General features: G+C 52.2%; 1 protein-coding gene across 2 annotated transcripts in view; it reads right to left on the bottom strand.

Annotated features, from left to right (window-relative positions):
- The window catches only part of Sh3tc1 (SH3 domain and tetratricopeptide repeats 1), a 40,871-nt gene extending 17,407 nt beyond the window's left edge, over nucleotides 1-23,464 (bottom strand). Inside the window, exons 1-7 of one of the 2 annotated variants that reach the window (XM_040746964.1) lie at nucleotides 23,342-23,464; nucleotides 8,426-8,641; nucleotides 6,276-6,350; nucleotides 3,716-3,843; nucleotides 3,068-3,173; nucleotides 1,717-1,863; nucleotides 872-1,082 (exon numbers count right to left, since the gene is read on the bottom strand). In XM_040746964.1, the coding sequence (XP_040602898.1) occupies nucleotides 872-1,082; nucleotides 1,717-1,863; nucleotides 3,068-3,173; nucleotides 3,716-3,843; nucleotides 6,276-6,350; nucleotides 8,426-8,594 (836 nt within the window). In that variant the 5' untranslated portion in view covers nucleotides 8,595-8,641; nucleotides 23,342-23,464. Of the gene's footprint in view, nucleotides 1-871; nucleotides 1,083-1,716; nucleotides 1,864-3,067; nucleotides 3,174-3,715; nucleotides 3,844-6,275; nucleotides 6,351-8,425; nucleotides 8,642-13,934; nucleotides 14,260-23,341 lie in introns of those variants that run through there. The other variant, XM_040746963.1, reaches the window with a different exon arrangement.
- Nucleotides 23,465-24,316: the final 852 nt, after the last annotated feature.

The following is a 24,316-nucleotide window of genomic DNA, read 5'->3' on the forward strand; positions in this document are numbered from 1 at the left end:
CTGACGTGTGTGGCGATGCTCAGGTTGGGTGCCTCATCCTAGGGGACACTGCCACCCCTGTTACCATGAGCTCTGCAGAACTCCCTATCCCCTGGCAAAACACCTGCCCTGCCAATCTCCCGGAACAGCCGAGGCCAGCAGCGTGAAGACCTGCAGCATGGGCAAGGGTCTAGATTTCAAGTCTGGGTCTCCTGGACTCTCATCTGCTGTGTGGCCTGCTCAAACTGCCGCCACCTTGGGCCTCAGCTTCTCCAGAATTCTTAGTTGACAACTGCAGCCCCTCCTCAGTTGAGAACTTGTAAGTGAAGGGCACACTCTGTCACCAGTGGGGCCACCGTTAGCCCCAGTACATATGGAGTATTCCAGGGAGAAACTCCTTCCACTCTGCAAGGAGTGGTCTTTTGCCACAGCTGTTACTTCAAGGGCATGGTCACTCAGGAGGTGGAGCTCCTCTTTTTCCTTTGGTGGTCAGGAAGCTTCTAGCAAGCTTACACTCCATGCATTGCAGTCAACAGGAGCTCTCTTCGTGACCCCTGGCTTTACCTTCCTTTAGTCTTTATTCATGCAGATTTTGTGTCTATGTCTTGAATGTGACCCTCAAAGGCACTCCAGACCGAGTACAGCAAGTAGCACGTGCCACAGACAACTGGACTCTTTCCCCGACTCAATACTGCCTAAGAGATGCCATTGCTCCTTTCAAGCAGATGGCCACTTGACTGCACTTCCAGACACACCACAGGGAGCAAGCATCAGGAGGGCCTGGCATGGTCTGCCATCTGCCTGCCTCATATGTCTCTCGGTTCTGGAACAGGGTCTATGAAGCCCCACACCACCCAAGGCCTCAGGATGGAGATTAAAACTTGGTACCTACTGGTGAAATGGAGTCAAGGGCTCTGGCTCAGCCTCTGCTGCTTCCACCTTGGAGGACGTGTTGGGCGTGGGGGACGAGGAGTTTGTTTCCAGGACAGCCACTCCCAGAGGGACCCCTGAAGCCCGCCTGAGGGCCTGAGGGCCCTTCCCTGCACCCTGAGGTCCCATCATCATTCTCACACGGTGGTCGGGACACAGAACAAAGAGGGGCCCTTTGAAAGACAGAGATGATCAACAGGGTGACCAGCAGGGCAGTCATGGCTCTCCCTGTCAAACAGGAAAGGTGCCAGCCCAACCCCAACGAGACCCACAGGGAGGGCAGGGACCTTACAGGATCCCACGCTACCCTCTCCTTTCCAGGATACCCATCTGTGGAGGCCTAAAGGAAGTTACAGCCTCACCTCCACTGACTGTTAGGTAGACTTAGACTCATTCTGGGCCTAAGTTCCCACCTGCACTATTCAGGGACAAACATGGGATTCCCATGCCCCTTTGTGCTTCGATGATTCCCAAGGAGCCTGGTCTTATCTGGGTGTCCACCCATGGTCAGGGAGGAAACGTAGCCCTGAGATTCCTTCCCAGAGACTCAAGCTTCCCCCAACCCCCCCCTTCTACAAGGCCAACAAGATCAATCATGGGAAAAGGGTTCCAGACAAAAACCCTTTCTCACCATTCTCCTCATCCCTCACCTCTTTGAGAGCCACACATATTTTCGTAACCAGTGACAGTGTCTAGGGCATCTAATGGTACATCATGCCTCCCACCCAAGACACTCCTGTGTCCAGAGCTGTCTTCCCAGTGTCCCCAGCCCTGTGTGATCTAACCAAGGTCACCGTTGCTGCCCACCTTCCTGGGTGAGGAGGTTCTTGTGTGTCTGCTTCAAGGCATCCTTGTTTACATACATGAGAATGGCCGTCTCCTCCTCCTCACTGGGCGAGAGCAACCAGAAGGTCTGGTCCACCAGCAGATTCTCCAGGCAGTGGTGCGTGAAGCCTGCAAGGCCAAACTTTATTACCAACAGGCCCCAGGAGGGGCGGGGGACCCCAAGACCTCAAATATCTGGGGAGGATCTACATATACTGCTCTTCCCTGGGAATCTCCCAGCACCTCCACACCCTGTGGGTTCCCATCTCACTGTCCTGGCTGTTAGGGTTACACCTGACCACCCACTATATCATCTGGCCTTATGTCTTGGGGTTCAGAGAAGTCAAGAATGCAGTGCTCTGCACACTGCGATGCCTATGCCCCAGTGGCATAGCCAGTGTCCTCCATGCCCATTTCCATCAATCCTGTGTAGGCCTGTGGGATGCTGGGTGTCACCGCCTGCATAGGGACCATCCCTTTATCAAGTACTGCTTTGCTGGGAGGCGTAGCCTCACTCCCTTTATAAAGTCAGGGCGAATGCTGAGAAAATCCTTCATTTACAACAAATGTGGGTGAACACTGAAGACAGGAATTAAATAGGCCACTGTCTTCTGGATGGAAAAGTCCCCTCCTGTTACCTAGAGGATAGACAAAGGGCAAGCTGACTCAGAAATTGAGCAGTGTACCAACTTCTGGTGGCTCCTCCCCTGCCTGTCTAGAGGGCTAAGAAATGGTGACTTAGTGGACTCCACAGAGACAGCAGGATTGTACATGTGAACACATCATTATCATCTACAAAGGCCCTCAAGCCACACTGGAAAACAACTGTATAACTGATTTTTTAAATCTCATATTTTTAGTTAGTTTGTTTTTGTTTTTCAAGACAGAGTTTCTCTGTGTAGCCTTGGCTGTTCTGGAACTTGCTCTATAGACCAGGCTGGTCTCAAACCCAGAGACCTGCCTGTCTCTGTTTTCCAAGTGCTGGGATTAAAGGGTGTGCCACCACCGCCCAGCCAAAAACTCATGTTTTAAGTAAATTTATGAGTCTGTGTTAGCCTACATTTAAACCTTCCTGGACAGCATGTAGCCCACAAGCTATAGGTTAGACAGGCTTGGGTATACCAGGGTATGCGTGGTGCAAGAACACAGCTTCCCTCTGAGAAAGGCAGGGAGGGACCACAAAGCTCAGTCTCATATTCTACAGCAAAGCCCTGGCCTGCCTCAGCCTGGCCCATATGCTTTTTTGGTTTCTGTTTTTTTCTGGAGTCTAGGATGATGTAATGCTAGGTTTCTCCAAAGGGGGAGCCACGCTGTGGGAAGGCAGCTGTCTTACCAAGAGCGTGGTAGGTGGAAAACTTCCAGATTTCTTCGAAAGTCTTAAAAGTCACCACGATCCGGTCCTGGTCACTGTGGATGGACAGCAGCCTGGCTGACAGTTCCTTAAGAGGAAGAGACAGTGAGTAACAATATTCCCCGTGGCCTCAGTGCACCCCGTGACTAGAGACCAGGGGCATGGCTCCGGAGAGGTTGAAAAATGGCTCTGGTTGGGATAAAAAGTGCAGAGTTCATTCCCTTACATTTCAAAAACTCATTATCGATATCCACATGACAAGACAAAACCAAGACTACTTCTTATTGTAAATGGTCAGCTGGGATTCAAACCCTGGAGCCAGCAGCCCAGAGGCACGGTTTGCTGAACAGCTTGCAGGGCCAGGGCTGTACTAGGGGCTTTGTGGCGGATATCTGATATAGCGCCTCACTGAAGACAAAATTCTAAGTGTTTCCAGTGTGTGGCTAAAGGAGCTGGTTTCACACAGGTCAAGCAAACATTCTACACCAAGTCTGTAGTGGTGATACACAGCCCAGCGCTGTCACTCACTGGCCCCTGAGTGACTCCTGCAGATCTGCCACCTTCCTCCTCTGACCTTCCTTTGAAGGGAGGGTCCCTACTTGCTCCCTAGGCCTCTGAGGGTGGACTCACTCCAAGCACACGGGCCACTTCCCGGCTGTCATTCTCCAGCAGGCGGAGTCGGCTCCTCAGGGCCTGCTGCAGGCTGGGGCTCCGCAGACCACTCTTCCGCCTCACAGCCAACAGTTGTAGGGTCAGGTCTGGAGGAGCAGGAGGTCAGTCAGGCAGCTTGTCTGGCCTGAAGGGGTAAATGTTCCCCACCAGCTTCCACCCCTCACCAGAAGCCTATAACCCAACACACTCCACAATGCCTGTAAAGGCCTGAGTGGCTGTCCCTCCCCAGCCTTGTTTTCTCAACTATTTGTCTGTTTCATCCAGAAGGGGATGAACCCTGGGCCATTGTTTGCCTCTCCAGTTTTAGTTTTCCTAGATGTGCCTACCTTGCACAAGGAAGGGATTCGTGTTCCATCCTTCCCATGAGCCAGCAAGGGTTTCTTAGTAACTGTAACCTCCAGCCTCCCATTCCCACAACCCAGCTTCAGATATGGGTCCAATTCAAACCACCATGGCATGCCAGGTCCTCTGAAGCCTCCATACTGGCTCTTTCCCGGGTCCCACCTCATACCTTATCAATCCACCACAAGTTCCCACCCTTAAGATGCACTGGCTGGGGAGGGACAGCTGAGCTTCAGCTAGCTTCCCTGGGCCTCCCTCAGACAGTGTTCTGATCTCCACACAGCCTGAACCTTGTGCACTGTGACCTGGCCTGGCTCCCAGCACTGTAGGGTAGCACAGTCCAGGAGTCGTTCTTCATGGTGGGTACCCCATTTGCCCACACATTACATGCAGTAGCCACCAACCATTTGGGGCTGCAAGACTCTTGAGAGCTGCGCAGTGGGACTGAGGTGCCAGCCTTTTCATATATTCCAGTAAATCTGAATACAGGCTGCCCTTGTGATTAGCATCTTCACCTCCCAGAATATAAAATCTGCTGACCTCGTGTGATCCTTTTTGCTGCTTCAAGACATCTGAGTATCCTCAGCCCTATCTCCGGTCTTCTTCCTTCCTTGCCCAGCTGCTAACCTGGCATAGGCCTCCCCACCCCCCACTGCCATCTCCTCTAATGCTTCTTGTCCCAGAATCCAGGCTCCTGGGCATCCTGTTTGCCTGTCTCAGTGTTTGGAAATGCTATGAAAACTGGGCTCCTGACCCTAAAGGTCAAGTGAAACTGCCAATCACTGGCAGCAGCCTTCTTGGAGCCATTCTTTCCATGGAGGACACTAAGAGAGGGAAGAGTGAAGGAAGGAAGGAGATGCTGGGTCCTACATCCTTGGGATATTTCCAGAGCACGTGCCTGTGTCTTCTGGCCTGGGGGTTCTAATGTCAATGTTCTCAACCTAACTGGGGAAGGTCCAGAGTCTGAGCAGTGTGGAAGGGGCTAGACAGAGGTTCTCAGCCTGTGGGTCGCGACCCCTTTGGAGTTGCCTACCAGATATCCTCCACATCAGACATTTACATTACAACTCATCACAGTAACAAAATTAGTTACAAAGTAGCAACAAAATAATTTTATGGTTGGGGTCACTACAACATGAGGAACTGTATCAAAGGGTCACAGCATTAGGAAGGCTGAGAACCACTGCTCTAGAAGCTCACATTTTACAAGCATCCTGAGCTATGGTTGCTTCTGAAGTTCCTCTTCCCTACAAGGGCAGGCTCTGCATCTGCAGTCTGCACAATGGTTCACGTACTCCAAGCACTGACCATCCCAAAGGAGAGTCCAAGGGTGGCGCGTATAACAGTAGAAGTGAAAGTTCAATGACAGAGCTGGGTGCTCAGGCTCCCCACAGCGGAGACAACTGCGAGGCTCCAAGGGGAGCTTCCTTAGTCCAATTCTATATGCAGTGCTCCCCAACTGTCCTCAGTAGATGCTAGGGTGAAGATACAGAGGCAAACACAGGCTGACCCCACCTTCTAGCCTTCTGTGTGTGGAGGTACTTAGGATCTGAGGCCTACCTCAGCACCCTGAAGCAGGAACCTACATTTTGACCTGTTCCTGATTACGTTAATGTGGGAAGCTTCAAGCCCCAAGGAAAAGTTCTGGGTAGGTACTTGTGGGCTCCAAGACACCCTACACTGCTTACTGTGTGACTTGGAATGACCCTCCCAAGGCCCAAGTCTTGGTTCTTAGCTTGTGGTGTTAGGAGGTGTTGGAGCCTTCAAGAAGGAGGGCCTAAGCTGGGTGTGGTGGCTCATGCCTTAATCCCAGCACACAGGAGGCTGAGACAGGAGGATTGCCTTGAGTTTGAGAGCAGCCTGCTTTACAGAATGAGACCCTGCCTCAAAAAACAAAACTAAAACAAAGCAGGTGGGGCTGAGTGGGAGTCACTGGAGAACAAGAGTGCAGGACCTGTCTCCTCTCTACCTTTCAATTCCCAGCCACCGGCAAGTGCTGTTTCCTGCCACGTGCTCCCACTGTGGCTTGCTGCCCCAGATCCAAAGCAAGGAGCCAGCCAACCATGGTGAGTAGGAGGCAACTCTACAAGCCTACTCCTGTGCTGTTACAGTAACGGCCAGTGAGCAGCCCGTAGGTCTGGCCTGTTGTGACACTCAGGCCCTGATGCTCACTTACCTGTGGGATACCCTGCCCTTTGGCCGGAAGGGGTTTTAGCAGCCAGCTCAGCCACGCTGCAGGGAGGAGCCACATCTGCAACACACCAGGTGATGGCGATTAGGGGGACAAGTGATTCCCCAACCCACCTAGTCCCTCAGGAGGAAGGGTTGGCACCCACTGGACTCCTTTCTCATCAGCCATCTCATGCCTCATAAGAACCCCAAAGGGGGTAGGCTGTTAGCCTGGCAGCATGCTGTGAGAAACTGGTCCTAACCCAGCAGCTCAGTTCTGGAACCCGACACAGGCATTGGAGTGAATCGAGGTGCAGTCAGTTGGCATATGCGGCTCCAGACAGAATTCTTCCCTTCAGCTTCAGGACACTGCCCATGTCCCATGACTCTGCCACTCTCCAAGTTCAGATCTCTGGCTCTGTCCCGCTTACCAGCTGTCTTTCCAGATGCAAGGGCAGCATGTCTAAAATTTGCTCTCAAACAATTCAGAAAAATTTATCATGTCTATATATACCCTCAGAGTGAGATGCAGTGAACACAGAGAAATGCCACATTGGAGACATTCACTGGAGGAAATGAGAACCGTTTACTCTGTTTCTTGTGAGAGCTGAGGATGTCCTATCTACTGAGCAGCCTTGCTGCCAGTGGTCCCTAGGACAGAAGCCCACAGGCTGGATGGACCTGGCTACAGTCGTTCTGATGCCATAGTGCGCGCGCACGTGTGGTGATGGTGATGGCGGCAGTGGTGGTAGTGGTGACAGCAATGGCAGTGGTGGTGGTGTTGGTGGTGGTGGTGACCCCAGTGATGGTGGTGTCCGCAGTGGTGGTAGTGGTGACAGCAATGGCAGTGGTGGTGGTGTTGGTGGTGGTGGTGACCCCAGTGATGGTGGTGACAGCAATGGCAGTGGTGGTGGTGTTGGTGGTGGTGGTGACCCCAGTGATGGTGGTGGCCGCAGTGTCAGGAGTAAATTTACAACCCAGGAATTCCAATTTCTAAGTATACTCAAAAGCAACCAAGAATCAGGCTGCACAAAGGCTTATACCCGAGTGTTCATGGAAAGGGCAGGTGAGATGTCCCCGCTGGTAAAGGCACTTGCTGATGAGTCTGACAACTTGCATTCAATCTCTGGGACCCACAGAGATTGCATAGGTGTCTGGCCACATGGTTCCCAAATGCTTCCCAAGCTCTCCCTCCCACTCAGCTCTGACACTGGCAGTCTCTCCCCGGGTAGTCTGGGGTGACTGGCAGGACTTCCCTGCTTATCTGCATGTTTTTCCTTCTGTTTTCCTGCCCAGGCCTCTCTGGAAGGAGAGTCATGGCAAGCTGTGGGTTCCCCAGACCCTGGCCTCACCCAACCCTCCCTTCCTGGGAGGACCATTTCCTGTTTTTGAGTCAGTACAAGACCACCAGGCTCCTCCTCCTCAGCCAGGGTCAGAAGGACAAATGACAAGTCTAAACTCTGCAGGTGCCCACCCTCTGCTTGTGGCTGAATGGCTCCTGCCTCTGTCATATGCCCTCCTCTTCTGTGTGTCTTGTTCTCTGTAGAAACCCCAGGCACCAGGTAGAGGACTCACTCCTAATCTGGCATGACCACTTAGTCCATTAGGACCATTCTAATCCAACATCCAACAGGACCACGGGCCTAGAGGTCAGAGACAGGGCAGCTGAGCAAGTAACAGTCATATAACACAAGGAAGTTAGAGAAGGGGTAAGGGCCTGTCCTCCTCTTCTCTCTGCCAGGGACCAAGGATGGCATCGAGGAAGATCTTGGGGTTGCTAGGGTTGCCTAGCAATTCACCCTGAGTAATGGAGAATGTCAATGAGGACAAGGTGGGATAGCACTGTGTAGACTAGTCCATCGGGGTTATTTCTAGAACATTGTCCCGATAAGTAAGTTAGCCCCAGGACGACTTCGCTATCACTGAGGCTCCTAGAGAGGCCCCTGTCAGCAGGGGACTCACTGGGCATAGCTGTACTGCACCCAGCCCAGAAGCCTGGCCCAATATACTGAACCCTCAGTGCGGCTGGCCCAGTGGGCCCAGTGAGCATTGCCAGGGTGTCCACGCCAGCTCAGTTATCATGGAGGAGTTAGAAGTATGTAGAATGGACAGACAGGTGGACAGGAGATTAAGATGGGCTTCAGCAGTTGTACTCACCACTTCTGACTGCTTCCTCAGGACCTGCTTTCTCTTGACCAGTGGGCAAGCTCATGGATACACTGTGGATCTGGTCCCCACGGTTACAGCTTCCTGGAGGCTCCTCGGGGGCCTGTCCCATGGTGGATAGCTCCTCAGAAGTTGCCTCCTCCTCCCTGGAGCTCCTCATGACACACAGTAGCCTCAAGGCCAAGATCCGGGCATGTTGCTGGCCTTCTGTGGAGAGAGTACAGTGGTCAGTCAGAGGCCTCTTAGTGACAGGGTGTTGCTGTAGAGCCAGGTCAAGAGAAGACTGACAACACAGGCTGACCAGCACCTCCAAGATCCAGCGGTGAGTCGCCCCCCATGGGAGACCCCACAGGCTGGGCTGGTGACCAGACCCACAGACTTCTGAATGTCCTTGTCACACCTCTTCAGTCCCTTGTGTCTGCCATGTTTTTAGTATGTGGAGTCTTTGTGCAGAGGCTGATATGTCTGCCCAGAGAACCCAAACCCTTCACCAAGTGATTCATGGAACTTTTCAGAGCTCCAGTTGATAACTTCCTCCCCAGCTCAGTCAAACAGTTGAATTAGGTTTCATCAGAGTCTGACACCAACATGGACATCAAATTAAAGTCACCTCATCTGACAAGACAGAGCTAGGTAGGGGTGAGAGGTGCCCTCCCTTCTTGCTCTCCAGGTGGTCCCTGACAAAAGACTGAGAAGCTGCTCAAACATCCTTGTAGATGACTCAACACATGTACAGGATGCTGTGGGAACAGAGATGAGTTCAAGTCTCCGTCAGACACCTGTGGATCCTGGTTTTCAGTTGCATGACCATATACCTCATCTAGCTAGTGCTGGGAGAGTCAGCTCATAGTGACAAAGAGGGAGAGCAGAAAGGGGAGAAAAGGGCAGGGAGGGTGGAAGGAAGAGAGGAAAAAGGGAAGGAGAGAGAATGAATCTCGCTGTGAGCAGGGGAGGGATTTCGGTTTTGTAGGCTATGTGGTTCCAGTCCCCATGACCTCAGCTGCACTGGCAACCCCAGGGCCTGTCATTGTGCCTCACTCTCCCCTGTTATCTGAAGTGACAGAAGGACGATGTAACCTGACAGCCATGCTCCTGAGAGGTTCTAGCATAGTAAGTAGAAGGGAGGGGCCACAGGCTGGGCTATGGAGCAGGGGTTAGACTCTCAGCCTTAGTAACTGTGACAGGGCTAGCCACAATACCCTGAGAAAGGACAAAGGGCCCATGGAGAGGTTGGCTGAATGTAGTTCTGAACACTCCAGCAGGGGGCTTTCATCTCTATATGCAGAGCAGCCATGGGGAGGGACACCGTCTGTACTGACTCCACAGCCTGATCCTACCCTTTCTTACCACATACTAAGGAGTGGGGTGCCAGATACAGACCCAGAAACCCAGCTGGCAGAATAGGACCAGTGTCCACATGCGACACCAACTGTTGCCATTAATGCCCAAGTCTACTGATCTGTGGTGGGGAACTCCCCCAGCAGAGGTAGATAGGAAAGTGGGGCATCTGGGCTCCATCAAGATCTAGGATACAGGCTATGGGACCAGACGGGCAGGAACCCAGGCCTATGATGCCAAAAGCAGAGGTACCATTAAAAACAAACCTTTATCAGAGCCAGGTGGTGGTGGCGCTCACCTTTAATCTCAGAACTCGGGAGGCAGAGACAGGCGGATCTCTGTGAGTTGAAGGCTAGCCTGGTCTACAAAGTGAGTTCCAGGACAGGCTCCAAAACTACACAGGGAAACCCTGTTTCCAAAAATTAAAAATAAGTAAATAAAAAATAAATAAACACTTCACCCAGATGGTTGCTGCTGTGTCTGAGGCTTTATTCAATGTTTGTATAGGGTGTTGTAGAGAGAAGAAGTTGGAGTAGAGAGGCCAGTTGTGCTGGGACTGGTTTTTCCCCCAAAATAGGACACAGAGCCCTTATGAGACTCATTATACATCAGGCACATCAGGACCACCTGGCCCGGTTCCTAATCCCTCCCCAAGAACTGCCCAGGAGCATGGAAGTGGGCCAGCTAGCCAAGCTTGACTTTAGGAGGTTCCCAGAGACATAGGCCGCACACCTGCTCACCAGCCATCTACTGCCAGGGGCCTAGACAGGCTGCTGAAGCCAAGGCCCATGCAACTTCTCACTTTACAGATGGGGAAAATGAGGCTGAGGGTATAGAATTCCCATGTGCACAAACTTCCATTGATGCGCTTTTCTAGTGGTAGGGAGGCACGTGGAACTCCAGTCACTGCCTGATGCTGACTGTGAGCCTGCGGGCCCTGTTGCTTTCAGGAAACTGGCCATCTCAGGATTTCACCTGGGAGCTGTCCACAGAGACCCCAGCAGGGATTCATCACAGAGTGACAGAGCCCTTGATGGATGAATCAGGAACCGGGGGCTGGGAGTCAGTGCAAGCTCCCATGGGTGCTGCTGACACATGAGGACTAGCCCTGGAGTGACTCATGGCATCTCCCCTTCTGCAGGACAGAGGAAGCCTTCCTGTGTGACAACACACACTGCTGCCCCCTACCCTATTCTGGTCTCTGTGCCAGGCCACTGAGCAGTTGGGAAGTCAGCCACATAGTAAGGAGTGACAGCTGCAGGTGGTTAGCTCTATGATGAGAAGATAGAGTCCCCTAGTCTTGGGGTAGCAGAAAGGGAGACTCACAGGGAGGAGACTTGGGTCCCCAGGAGACAAGGGTTTGTGGAAGCCATAGCCCCACCTCTGAAAAGTGGCCTCAGTGAGCCCCTGACCTACCTACCCATCTGGCCACTTGCCTTTCATGGAATCCAATAGGTTTATTTGTGGACAAATCCTCCTCATTCTCCAACCAGGCCTGAAGGCTAAGATCTGAGATAGGCAGATAGGAAAGAGATATCTCCTACCAAAGACACCAAGAGGACCCTGGGTCCCTGCAGACACCTGTTCACCTCAACACTCAATTCCAAAGGAAAAACAAAACAAAAGCAGAACTGCAGGCACCAGTAGCCTAGCATGGCCCAGTTCTCAACAACACAGGGACAGAAGCAAGCAGCAAGTCCGCCCTCCTGGCCCATGTCCTAAGGCATCGTCCCAGCTGGTCATGCCTGAAATCCTCCAGGCATCCTTCAGGCACTGACCCTCTCAGCCTGACCCCTGCCCAGTCTAAGTCCAGCCTGAGCCTGTACTCATGTCCTTCCCTGCCTTGGTTTACCAAACTGTCGCCCTGGCTCCTACCACTGCAGAGGTCCACTGCCTTTCTTGCCCAGGTCTGTGAGGACCAGAAGGTAAATGGCCATGGGGTAAGTGACTCCTGATCCCCTCTGTTGAAACACATCAGGGCCCTCAACCAAGCACTTGATCCAGTCTCTTGATGAGTGGGGTCCTGGTTTGTAGGGTCTCTGGATCCCAATCACTGCCCCCCAAACCCACTCCAGTGCTCTTACTCTTCTCTCCCTGACACTTAGACCTTCAGTGTCCCTAGCTCCAGGCTGGCCAGTGTCTCTATAGAAGCTGACTGATGCCCACTAAACTTACCATCCCTGGGTGAGGCGTCTCACACAGACCTGGAACTAGCCTTAAAGTGTTTCCGCAGAAATGGGGCTCCCAGCTGAGGGAACTTCCTACCTGCTCATTGAGAGACCAAAAGCTGCAATCACAGCGGGACTCCAGAGCCCCAGGGAGGAAGTAGGCCCTGTCTCCTCCCTGCACAGACCTTCACAGGCTTGCTTGGCCTGCTCCAGCAACAGAAGCAGCCCAGAGCCCAGCTAGCCCAGCCCCAGATAGTGTCCAGAAGTCTCAAAAGTGTACTTGCTGAGTTCAATCAACCGAAAGCGGCTTGCAGAGTCTCCTTCTAGACTTTGTCTTCTGCCCAGGTGGCAGAAGCATCAGGTGACTGCAGGTCAGCCACCACAGGCTCCTACCTCCAACGCCCACATAGTTTACTGCTGGAACACAAAGACCTAGGGCCAATCTCAGTGTGTGAGCTGGGGGTGGAGGATGCTCTATGCCTCAGTTTACCCACCCATAAAATGAGAATGAAGACACACACTCAGGTGGATCAGGAGGATCAAGCAGACAGATAGCATCCTGGCTTACAGCCGCATAAGTAAGGTAGGCTGTATAGAGAGGCCTCTATGGTTGGCCTTGCCTGTGTTCCACAAGATCTTGCCAGAGACCCACCAAAGTATATCCTAAACCTATGGTTTGCAGGACTGTTGAGACTTTGCCTGGAGGTGGCAATAGTCTCCACAGTCACACTACCAGGACCTTCAGGGTGGAGATTTGATTGGAAACAGGTGGTTTCAGGTGACATTGCCCGCGGTCCTGTTGGATGTTGGATTAGAATGGTCCTAATGGACTAAGTGGTCATGCCAGATTAGGAGTGAGTCCTCTACCTGGTGCCTGGGGTTTCTACAGAGAACAAGACACACAGAAGAGGAGGGCATATGACAGAGGCAGGAGCCATTCAGCCACAAGCAGAGGCTGGAGGAAGGGACCCTACCTTGGAATTCTGGAGTCTGTACCCTTATCTCTGACTCCTGGCCTTCAAACCATAAGAGAACAATTTCTGTCGTTCATTATGGCAGTCGTGAACATGACGACACACTGAAGGTTTCTTTCCTGGGAAAGGAGCTTCACACACCCACATCATGGCATTTGTGGTTCCACACACTTAAGACTCAGGTGTCCTGCCTGATACAAGAAGCTCTGTGAAACCAGCAACTTGTTGACAGTCACATAAAGGTGGCACCACTCACACCCTTCTCAGTCTTCACCTTTAACCTCAATCTAGAGGAAGACCCTAGATGTGCAACGAAAGGTTTGGCCCAGTCAGGGTCCCAGCAGCGGGGCACTGTAAGTCAGGTGGCAGGAGTCTGTCCCCTCCCTCGGAACACATTTTACTTTTATCCTTGTGCCAGTTGTAGGTAACTATTCTTCTACTGTAGGGCAAGGAGGGTCAGGAGGCCCTGGAACCCTGGAGTCCTGGAGCCCTAACACAGGCTGCTTCTGCCCAGGTCTCCAGAGACAGAGGTCAGTGACCCTAGTCAAGTTATGAATCTCATTGGTTAACATAAAGAGACCCCGAGTGACCTCAGAGTGTCCAGGTCACAGCCACAAGGACACCACGATGCTCCATGCTAGCACAGGCATGCTTGCCATGGCCTGCAATGAACCAAGGTCCATCACTTGGAGTCCACTGGCTTCTGAAACCCATGTTGTCTCTCAACTCCCAAGTCCTGTCCAGACCTCAAGGACACATTGACAAAGGGTGAGTGTGAAGGCCAGGTCACATAGCAGTCGGTCTCATCCGAACAATCTTGACAGTCTAGTAGAACCCTGTGGTGCTTAGTGCCAGGCTCTAACAGCTTCCTGGCAGGGTTCTATCATAGCCCAACCCTACACAAGGCAGAAGAAAGAGGAAGGTGGAACACTATTCTTAGATACAATTGTGACAAAGCCTGGCTCTACCGACCACAGCCAACTCACCCATTCCATACCCCCCTGTCCAGAGCCCCCTTACCGGCACTCTGTTCTTCAGAGAACCGCCTCCCAGGCCCAGGGACGCAGGTGCCAGGTGGCCACTTCTGGCTCAGCTCCTTGCTGACTGGCCTACAGCCTGTCTGTCTCTAGCTGGCCTGGACAGGCAGGGGCCGCCCACAGCCGGCTGGGTGACTGCTCAGTGCTGCCACCGCCCCCTGCTTCCTGCCCCACTTCCTCCCTTAGCCTAGGGGCCTGGAGACCCAAGGCAGGCCGAGTCTACAAAGACTCCACTGGCCAGTTGATCATTAGCTCCTGTGGACCAGAGCCAGGCCCTGCCTGCCCACGGCCAGCCCTGTGCTCTGTGCTGAAGGCTGGGACACCCTCAGTGCTGAGATTGGGAAGTCCACCAGAGGCCGGCCCTCAGGCCCTGCAAACCCCGGCCAGCTCTCTGTTCCCTTTTCCCTTCTACACACGTGCATAAGCATGCATGCAGACACGTGGGTGGCCTTAGAGACGTGTGTGGGTATACAGACTTCCCATATGTCTGCATGCATGCACACAAAATCACACGTGCTGCTTCTCACTCGGCCCCTAGCACTGTCTCAGCCCGCTGATTCCAACAGGAATGTTTTGGAAGGGGCCAGTGTCCTCAGCTCACAAGTACCACATCGATGGAGCTGGCCTGTTGGGGCAGACATTTTACTTTCTCACAGGCTATAGCCTGACCTGAGAACTTCCCCATGACCCAGAATGAGACCTGCCTCCTGTTCTCAGGCCCTTGCAGTGCTCACCCTGTAAGATGGGGCTGGTCTGCTCCTCACACTCACTAGGTGCTGTAGGTATCTCTCCTCCCTGCCTGTCTCTGCTTGTGAGGAGTTTTGAGAACGAAGGTCCACTTTGCTTCGCCTCTCTCCCCAGAGAATGCAGCCCCCTGGGATGCTAGCCTTCCACCGGACCTATTTTTCCGAAAGCTGTGTCAACAGAGGTCCCTGCAAGCCCACACCCATACATGGGTCTGGAGGCATTTCCTCTCCCGACTATTGTCCCCACTGCGCCCAAGCCAGTATCCTGTTTGTCTCAGAAGCTGCTCTCTTGGCCCAAGGCCAGGGGGATTTTCTGAAAGCCTCCCCCAGAATGTGCAGTGGGATCTTCCTGAAGTTGTGGGGTACAAAGCAGAATCACACAGTCTTGACTTCCAGAGGGCAACCCAAACCCAAACCCAAACCCCAGCTTGAGATCCCTCTGGATCTGGATGGACCTGTCACTTTCCTGAGCCTCAGTTTCCCTTTGCAAAAGGTAGAACTGGGAGGCACTCAGCTCCCACAGCTCTGATTCATAACAGAGCTATAGTATGTTTGAGTTGTCATTGCCATGATGCTGATCCTTTGGGTAGATCACGCCATGGGACTTGGTGACAGCCCAATGAAACTGTCATCCCTGTGACCCCCAACAGGCTTGATAGCAAACAGACTTAGAGAGGTATTTCCCCAAGGCTCCTCAACTCAGGCAAGCACTGGAACCTGGGTCCTCGCTCCCTTATGCCTCCACTCTTTGGTGTCTGTGTCTAGACAGGCAGCAGGCCCTATTCCTAGGAACCCCAAGAATCAGGTCCTACCCTGAGAGGTGAAGTCTCCAGATAATCTCAGACCCATGCTCTAAGCACCAAGCCAAGCAGCAGTGACCCATGTCCCTCGTCTCTCTTCAGCAGATAACTTCACAGGTGCTACTGAGATGCAGTAGGTATGAGCATGCCCAGTGGTCAGTTGCTCCTAACCCTGCCCCACCTCTCATCCCAGCTCTTTTCCTCACCTGCCCCAGGAGGGGGAGCCACGGATGGAGATACCTGGAAGGTATGCTATCCTCCTGAGGGAGAGCTCGCTGACAGAAGCTAGCCTTCTGAGGTAGGTGCTCCCTGCCTGCCATTCAGGCTAAGCAGGATACAGGCCAATGATGCCAGAGGCACACATTTAATGAAGTCATGGCACAGCTACTATTTTGTACTGTCTTGTGATTATGAATGCAAGAGCAGGATGCATCTAAGACCAGGGTAGAGCCATCTCTGGGAGACCATGGGGCCATTATTTCACAGCAGGGACAAAGACAAGTTCCTGGCATGGCCCTCTCATGAGACTGTAGATTTTGAGCTGGTAGCCAGCACCCTTGTTCTCCTCAAACACACTCTGAGGCTCTGATCCCACCCCTCTGCATAGAGTCCCCTTGTGTGACACACTCAAAGGCTTCTTTAGAGACAAGTGTGCCATTGCAGGGATCCTCTGCTCCAGGCCCCACCAATGGGAGAGTCCACATCCTGCCTACCAGGATCCTGCTATGGTTTGAAGCCCCAAAGCTATGGTGGCCCTCTGTACCAACTCTGATACCAGGATGCTACGACTGACTTGGACAGTGATGGAAAGGTCCTTAGAGGGCAGGCAAGGAGGACAACAGAGGCAGGACTTTCTGGAAGTGGGAGATCCTGAGCCAAATTCTAGAGGGAAACTAGGCAAAGATGAATCCTGAGGAGTCTCCAAGGGGACAAGTGAGCTCCAAAAAATCATCTAAGCCCAGGTATATCCCAGAGGACTTAAGCCACTCACTCCTTAACACTGACCAGTAGTGTCCAGTGATGTGACACTGGCCAGTGGTGTCCAGCATCACCCTCCAGCCTGGGAAGTCCCTCTTACTGCAACTTACAAAGTCCACAACCACTTCTCTCCCTTGTGTGAGCCTCAGTAGGCCAGGTCCCAGATGTGTCCCAGTGACTGCCTTGAACAGTGCTCTCCATCTTAGTCAAGGCAGTCAGAAGAAGGGTGTGGGCCTTATACCCCAGATAAGGAGACAGATACATGGGAAAGAAACTGACTAAGAGCTCTTCTCAGGCTTTCATGCCAGGGCCATGACCCCATCCATTTCTTAGCAACAAGAAAGAACTCCAGCAGCTAGTCTTCAACAGTGAAGAGTGGAGATCCAATAGGATAAGGTCACAGCTGGGAGGGGCCAGGTCATTACTCAGTCTGGCCTGAGTCCTGAGTGCACAGAGGACTGAGTAGAAAGTTCTAGACTGAGACCATGTAGGTACTTCATGGCTGCCACTTTCCCAGAGAGTTTAGGAAAGCCTTGTTGCAGTTTGTAGATGAGATTTCAGGATACTGGGCCCCAAGTCCCATGGGCTCTCACCTCCTAGAGCCCCTGTGCTCCTGACACGGTGTGCAGGTCTTGTCTGGAATTCCTAGCATTTCCTAGAGCCCAGTCATCCCTGGGATGATCCTGACCACAGCTCATGCAAACATTAACCAGTCTAAGTGCACACTTCCCATGTACCTTTGTGAGGACCAAAGTTGAATCAGCTAAGACCTCTTTCTGGAAACTGAGGCCTCCAGACCACACCACTGCGCTCTAAAGTGGGCAGGAGGTGTTGAGATGAGGATTTCTGCAGCCCTGCCACTCACTGTCAGCCTCAGGCTTATTGGGGATGTGGGACCCATAGCCCTGAGGCCACTTTGGCTGTTAAGGAGTGCACCTGCCACGCACACACCCCGAGATGCCTTTGCTTCAGTCATGAGCCCAGTGCCAGCTGTGGATGCCGAAGGTCTCCTTGCCATCTCTCCAACCAAGCAAACTACATGTACCCAGGCCTCCTTTGGTCCTGCTCTGGTGACAGCTAGGTGGGAGAGGATTACTTACCTGGAGCCTAGAGACAGGCTCAGCTCCTATGTTCTCTTCTGCCTCCTGTGGGGCATCATGATGAGGTGTGGTGCTGGACAGACAGACACTGAGTGACGTCTGCCAGCAAGCCCTCCCTGAATTCTCTGAGCAGCAAGCCCCAAGGTGGCAGCCACACCTGCACCCTTCACAACCCAGGAACCCAGCTGTGGTGTTTCCCAAGTGATGCAATGGAGGAGTGGCCAGAGGGAACACTGCTTTGATGACAAGCCAGGTGTGTGCTGTGGGATCTCCTCTCGTCTGCTACAGAAAGGGGCATGACCTTTGCCTCCGTAGAGCACTATTCATACACAAAGGACAACCCGAAGACAGAGACCTATCTCCCAACTATTCACCCCACACACACGTAACTCTCCTCAGAGGTGACTGAGGAAGAACAGGTTCTGGAATGAACAGCTCAGGTGAGTCCTCTAGGTAGTTACCTCAAATTCAGCCTCCAGGTCTGCCTGACTCAGTACCTGCTAGGCATGGAGGAAGGGGCCCGCAAAGGAAGCCATTATTATCACTGCTGTTATGATATTTCAGCAGGGCCAAGAACAGAGGAGATGGACCAGTGCTGAGCTGCTGAGCATTAATGACGTGGGCAATGTGGCTGAGCCACATAGCCTGAACCACCCATCAGAGCTCACAGCCAAGTGGCAAGGATAGCCATAGGGGCCAGACAAACAAAATAGCTCTACTTCAGGGCTGGGACAGGGCAGGCATCAAGTGACTAGATCTTGGAAGGTGGCTTGGAGATGGGGTGCCCAGACAACTGTGCCTCATGAAATGTGATTGAATATATTTCCTGGAAGGGTAGGAAATATACAGGTGGTCATGGAGTAGCTGGCGGTGCCAGCAGGTCATGGATAGGTAGAAAAGCTGATAGGCAGAAAGAAAGAAGGGAGGGAGGGAGGGAGGGAGGAAATGAAGGAAGGAATGAAGGAAGGTGAATGAATGATTGGTGGTGGCTCAACAGGTCCCCACTGTGATATGACTATGCCAGGAGGACATAGGCACTAACGGAAAGAGGTCCCAGTGGAAGCAGTGAGAACAATTTAAGCAAGAAAATAAAGCAGCAGTGGATGACAACTCGGTGTGCGATATCTTTGTTGCCAGCTCGCTACAACTGCAAGTAACTAAAACCCAAGGGGCTAGGCACACCTGCGAGATTTTTTTTCTTAATTAAAGCATTGAAGTGGGAAGGTCTGTTTTTAATCTGGGAAGACCCACCTTTAATCCAGGTCACACCTTCTGCTGGCAGCCTACATAAAGGATATGGGAGAAGGAAGCTTGCTCTCTTTGGCTGCTTGCTCCTGCTTACTCTGGCAAGATCATTCTTTCACTGGATTTGGAACTCACTTCTTTGGGAGTCCAGCATATACTGAAGACCAGTTGAGACATCCAGCCTTGTGGATTGGAAAACTACCTCCAGACACTGTTGGACTAGCTGAACCACAGATCACATAATATATATAAAATTGAAAAACTTATATTCATTCTATCAGTTCTGTTCCTCTACAGAACCCTGAATAATACACAAGGTGTGAGATAATGTCCCTAAATCCAACCTGGTATAAACAAGGCTGGCTAGCTAAATGTGGCGCTTTGAGTGAAAATGGCCTCTGTAGGCTTATAGATAGGACTGTTTGGTTCCTGGTTGGTGGACTATTTAGGAAGGATTAGGAGATGAGGCCTTGGAGGAGGTGTATCATGGGGACGGGGTGGAGAGGGGTGGGCTTGGAGATTTCAAAAATCCACACCAAGCCCTGTGTCAAGCTGCCTCCTGCCTGTGGTGGATCAGGATGTAAGCTCTCAGCCACCGCTCCAGTGCCACGCCTGCCTGTTAGCCCCGCTGTCCCTTGCCATGAGTGTCATTGATGCTTTCATTTGGAATTTGCCTTGGTCGTGATGTAACAGCAATAGAAAAGTTACTAAGACAGTGTCTTAGGGTTTACTATTGCTGTCAGGAGACTCCATGACCATAGCAACTCTAATAAAGAAAACATTTAATTGAGAGTGACTTGCATAATTTCAGAGATTCAGTCCATTATTTTCATGAAGGGGAGCATGGCAGTGTGCAGGCAGACATGGTGATGGAGCTCAGAGTATGACATCGTGCAGACATCAGGAAGTCAACTGACTGTCACACTGAGTGAAGCTTGAGAAAAAGACCTCAAAGCCCGCCCCAACAGTGACACACTTCCAACAGAAGGTATGGCTCAGATTAAAGGTATTCCCTTTAGCCTCAAGGTCTGGATTAAAGGTATGCCCCCTCTCACAAGACCACACTTCCTCCAACAAGGCCACACATCCTAATAGTGCCACTCCCTATGACTCTATGGGGACCAGATACATTCAAACTACCACAGGCTGTTAGGTAATGGGGGAGAGCAGCCCCCTGGCACCCAGTGCATTCTACTGAGTATGTTACTCCCCTACCCCGACTTCAAGAGACCTGACAATTATTCCCTTAGTGTACCACACGTGGTGACCTCCTTAGGACAGTGTAGAGGGGATCAGAGCAACCTTACCACACAGATTCGTGGCTCGCCAAACAAGGGGTCAAGGTCAGTACCTGGGAACTTATCATCCAGTCCCACGAACTCAGGCAAATCATGCAGTGTATGTGGATCAGGGTAGGAAGACAAGTGGGAACATTCATTCTGCTCTGCACTCAGGGAAGACTTTTGGGACTCAGTTCTGTGCCTCTTGAGCAGGGTCTTGGAGGCTGTGTGGGTGTCAGAGACTCAAGGTGGACCAGTCCCGAATGGACTTGACAGAGGGAGGAGGTGGGCCTAAGCAGACGCCATGTCAAGAAACATCTGTAATGGCAGTCTCTGCTCTCTTTACCCCTGAGGGAACAAGAAACAGGTGGGTAACCGACCTCACCAGACACCGTCATTTGAGCAACTGTAGTCAAAAGGGGACTGATTTCTCCATTCCTGCCTATTACCTTAAAACATGACATGATGTTGGCTAGCCTCAAGACTCCCTTTGCCACCGCCAAGGTTAGATGAGCAGCACTGACATCTGCCACCACATCCTTGGCACGCAGCCAAGATCAGAGTGCCACTAGGTCACCGACACTTGGAATCACAATTGCATTCACCTTTGGCCAGCAGCCTCATTCCTGGGTACTCGCTTTCAGATTGCTGCCTCTATCGTGGGGACAGGTGCCAACCAACCGAGCTGTTTACGACACCAGCACCTTGGATATAGCCTGGTGTTAGATAAGTCACACTCCCTCCCGCACTGCATAGCAAGAGCAATGATAAAGAACCAAGGCTTTCCCTGCATGCCCAAGAGGTATGCTCTGAGACACATCAGGCAGGAAATGAGGCAGGAGCAGCCACATGCCACCTGGGCACTGGAGCACACTCTGCTCCTCTGCATGTGAAAAGAGAGCAGGTACCTAGGACGCAGAGCATGGGGCCAGCAGAGGGGGTGTCACAGGCGAGCTCAGGGGACTTTGGAGCGAAACTATTTGATGACATTGTGAAGGTGGGTGTGGCACCCTGGTGTTCTCAGGAGACACTGACCAACACAGCACAAAGAGGTGGACCTCAGTGGGGACACAAATCAAGAGGACAGAGGGGCACCCTGGAACATTAAGGCTAAAACAAACAAACAAACAAAAAATAATCCATGGGTTACAAATGCATGGCGGATTTTGTTAAAACTGAAAGAGGGAGGGAGTCCTGGAACAGGATAGGACATTCTTGGATTTGAATGTGGAGAGGCCTCCAGCTGTAGTAACATCTGCACTAGATCCTGAGTGGATAACCCCTTGTGTTGGTTACTTTTCTTTTCCTAACATAAACTGGGTCATCTTGGAAGGAACCTCAGTTGAAAAAATACCTCCATAAGATTGGCCTGTAGGCTACTCTATGGGCCCTTTTCTTGATAAGGAATTAATGTGGGTGGTCTTGGGATGTATTGGAAAGCAAACTGGCTAGGCATGGTGGCATTCATAGTTAATCCCAGCACTTTGGAGGCAGAGGCAAGTGGATCTCTGTGAATTTTACATCAGCCTGATCTACATAATGAGTTTCAGTTCAGCTAGGGTACATAGTGAGATTCTGTTTAAAAGGAAAAAGCAGGGCTGGAGAGACAGCTCAGCAGTTAAGAGCACCGCTCTTCCAGAGGACCCAAGTTCAGTTCCCAGCACCCACACGGCAGCTAGCAACCGTTTGTAACTCCAGTTCCAGGGAACTCAAAAGCCATGGCAAAATACTAATGCACATAAAATTAATTTTAAAAAAAGAGAGAGATTCAACATTTTAAAAAAAGAAAGAAGAAGCAGGCCAGGCTGTGGTGGTGTTCATCTTTAATCTCAGCACTCAGGGGGCAGAAGCAGGTGGATCTCTGTGAGTTTGAGGCCAGACTGGTCTACAAAGTAAGTCCCAGGACATCCAGAACTACATATTGACACCCTATCTCAAAGAAGAAGAAGAAGAAGAAGAAGAAGAAGAAGAAGAAGAAGAAGAAGAAGAAGAAGAAGAAGAAGAAGAAGAAGAAGAAGAAGAGGAAGAAGAGGAAGAAGAGGAAGAAGAGGAAGAAGAGGAAGAGGAAGGGGAAGGGGAAGGGGAAGGGGAAGGGGAAGAGGAAGAGGAAGAGGAAGAGGAAGAGGAAGAGGAAGAAGAAAGCAGCATTCCTCCATGGCTTCTGCTTCAGTTTCTTCTTCTGGGTCTCTGCCTTGGCTTCCCTGCACGATGGACTACAAGCTACAAGACAAAGTAAAACCTCTCCTCCACCAGCTGCTTTTGGTCTGGGTTTATCACAGCTACTGAAACACTAACATCCCAGCACCATCTGATGTGAGACACCAACAACGGGGGACAAACACCAACACAAATCCTCCAGTCCTCTCAGCCCTAGGGAGCAAAAAGTGGAATTCCTGAGCTTATGGTACCCTGGAACAAACAGATTCTCAGGAGTCTACTCCTTTCTCTAGGGCCTGAGCTATCCTTCTCAGCTACCGTACAAAGTCCACATTCTCACCAGCCTGGGGGCAGCCTTAAAATCCAAGGGCCAACAGACTCACTCAGCAGGACTACCATCAGTCCTGGCCTGGGAGGGGAGGGAGGTGGGGGGAATCACAGTCCTACTGTTCCCAGGGGCTGATAGCTGGCAAGAACTTTAGCCCCTGGGGAGGAGAGGGCTGTGTTGGGCTGAGAACAGGGAGATTCAGAGCACAGCACAGGATCCCTCCCTGCCTTTGGTGCTGGTGTCCAGCAGGTGGGGTCCAGCACCCTGCTCCAGACCCCAGAGCAGGACTCCTGCTTGTCTGCAGGGTGCAGCTGTGGTCACCGGCCACATGCAGACACTGCTCTGGGTACCCAACAGCACATCCCCAGCGGGTAGATGGGGAGACTGATGTTCAGAGGACACTCACCCAGCAAGTGCTTTACTTAGACCAGAAGACAGGTGCGGTTGCCTCTGGCACTTCACAAGGCACCAGGCCCAGTCTGGCTCTGAGGATCATGGGGAGACCACACCCTCTACCTCAGACCTTCTGTCAGCCCTGACAGGACCCAGTTCCACACACACTATTCAGACTGGAGGATACCAGGGTCCCTCTCCTTGACCACAGTCAACTGAAACCTGTCCTCCTTGCTGCTCCAGATCAGACCTGTCCCAGTGCTCACCACCCCAAGCATGCCTTCTCTAGCCCTCAGCAGTCCTCACAGTGAGCAGACTGTAGCCCCCTCTGGGGCAGACCCAGCAGAGAAGTCTACAACTTACCGTGTTGCTGTAGATGCTGCCAAGGAGAAGGGGGGTGGCAAGGGGGACTCCAGGTCCCTCACCTGCACAGGATGACTGTCTCAGTCCTCAGGAGGGAGCCGAACAGGCCCTGCCCAGGCCACTGGGCTCCAATCAGACAACCTGAGTCATCAGACAGCTGGGCCCGCCCTGCTGGGAAGGGGCCAGCCTCCTTTTGACCTTCCTTCTCCTTATCAGCCATCAGAATGTCAGCTCCTGGTCAGCATTCCCCTGCAGGGCGCGGAGGAGCAGTTTAGGAGCTCTTCCCGGCTTTGTGGGTATGAGAGGGGCTCGCAGGTCAGAGAGTAGAGGCAGGGTGTTGGGACAGCTACCTTAAGAATGGCTGTGCTAGGATTCAGACAGCGCGGTCACTGTCACGCCTGGTGTTTAAAGCTGGGGCTGAAACAGCTGACTGGGGAGTTTAGCCAGCACTGATTGAGCACTTTGCCTCCAGACCCCAGAGCCAACAGAGCAACAGCAAAGATGGGTAGAGCTCCCAGGCGGTGTCCAGAGACACTACTCCCAAATGTGGTTGTTCCTGAAGTTAGATCCTGGCCCCTTCACTTGCTCCGTGAGCGTGACAAATTTGGGTTCTTTTAAAGAATTGCTAAATGATCCTTGTCACCAGTTGAGACTGTAAATCCCTGCTCTAAATAGCACTCCTGCCTTTGGAGAATTAACAGGTAGCCATAACCCTGCCCTCTAGGGCTCCCTAGCCACCAGGGTGGGGCTGCTGCCTCCTGGATGGGTGGGTGAAGCCAAGAATGTTTCTCAACCATTCTGTGTTTCCCTTTCTTCCTGTTCCGAATGGAAGAGCCCAAGGAACTCCAGCATAGTGGAAAGGAGGAGTTAGTAAACGCAGAGGATTTGGCCTCATGCCATGCACGTGTGGGCGTGCTCGTGTGGGCGTGCACGAGGTTGTACGGGGGGGGGCACCCCTGCACCCCTGCCTGTATT

This window comes from Mesocricetus auratus, unplaced genomic scaffold, assembly GCF_017639785.1.
Source record: "Mesocricetus auratus isolate SY011 unplaced genomic scaffold, BCM_Maur_2.0 Super-Scaffold_100006, whole genome shotgun sequence".
Taxonomy (NCBI): domain Eukaryota; kingdom Metazoa; phylum Chordata; class Mammalia; order Rodentia; family Cricetidae; genus Mesocricetus; species Mesocricetus auratus.